The 295-nt window shown below is 63.7% G+C and overlaps 2 protein-coding genes across 2 annotated transcripts in view; both read right to left on the bottom strand.

Annotated features, from left to right (window-relative positions):
• Positions 1-49: 49 nt before the first annotated feature.
• TMEM132A (transmembrane protein 132A) overlaps positions 50-295 on the bottom strand; it is a 9917-nt gene continuing 9671 nt past the window's right edge. Inside the window, 1 exon segment of the mRNA XM_014948756.1 lies at positions 50-100. Coding sequence (XP_014804242.1) covers positions 50-100 — 51 coding nt within the window.
• The window catches only part of TMEM109 (transmembrane protein 109), a gene marked incomplete at its 5' end in the record, with an annotated part of 13527 nt that continues 13288 nt past the window's right edge, over positions 57-295 (bottom strand). The window contains one exon of the mRNA XM_014948729.1: positions 57-75. The remainder of the gene's footprint in view (positions 76-295) is intronic.

The following is a 295-nucleotide window of genomic DNA, read 5'->3' as shown; positions in this document are numbered from 1 at the left end:
GTGGCCGCCACTGCAGGAGGGACATTTTGATGGGGACATTGGGGCCTGGTCATGATGGGGTGGGGGGGACACACACCCCTAGGACAGGCTGCTCCTGGGGCTGGAGGAGGAGGAAGAGGAAGGTGACAACCCCCCCAACGGCAGGATGGGGAGGAAGGAGGTCCCTTGTCCCCAAGGTCACCCCGGTTGGACCAGGGCCAGGATTGTCCCTGAGCCCTTCCCGTGACCAGATCCAGCGTTTGTCCCCACGTGGAACCAACGTCAAGGCCACTTTCCCTTTCCCCCCCCTTTCCCC

This window comes from Calidris pugnax, unplaced genomic scaffold (genome assembly GCF_001431845.1).
Source record: "Calidris pugnax isolate Ruff unplaced genomic scaffold, ASM143184v1 scaffold107, whole genome shotgun sequence".
NCBI classification, from domain to species: Eukaryota; Metazoa; Chordata; class Aves; order Charadriiformes; family Scolopacidae; genus Calidris; species Calidris pugnax.
Note: the sequence above shows the minus strand (reverse complement) of the source record. Positions and strands in the feature narration are given on the sequence as shown.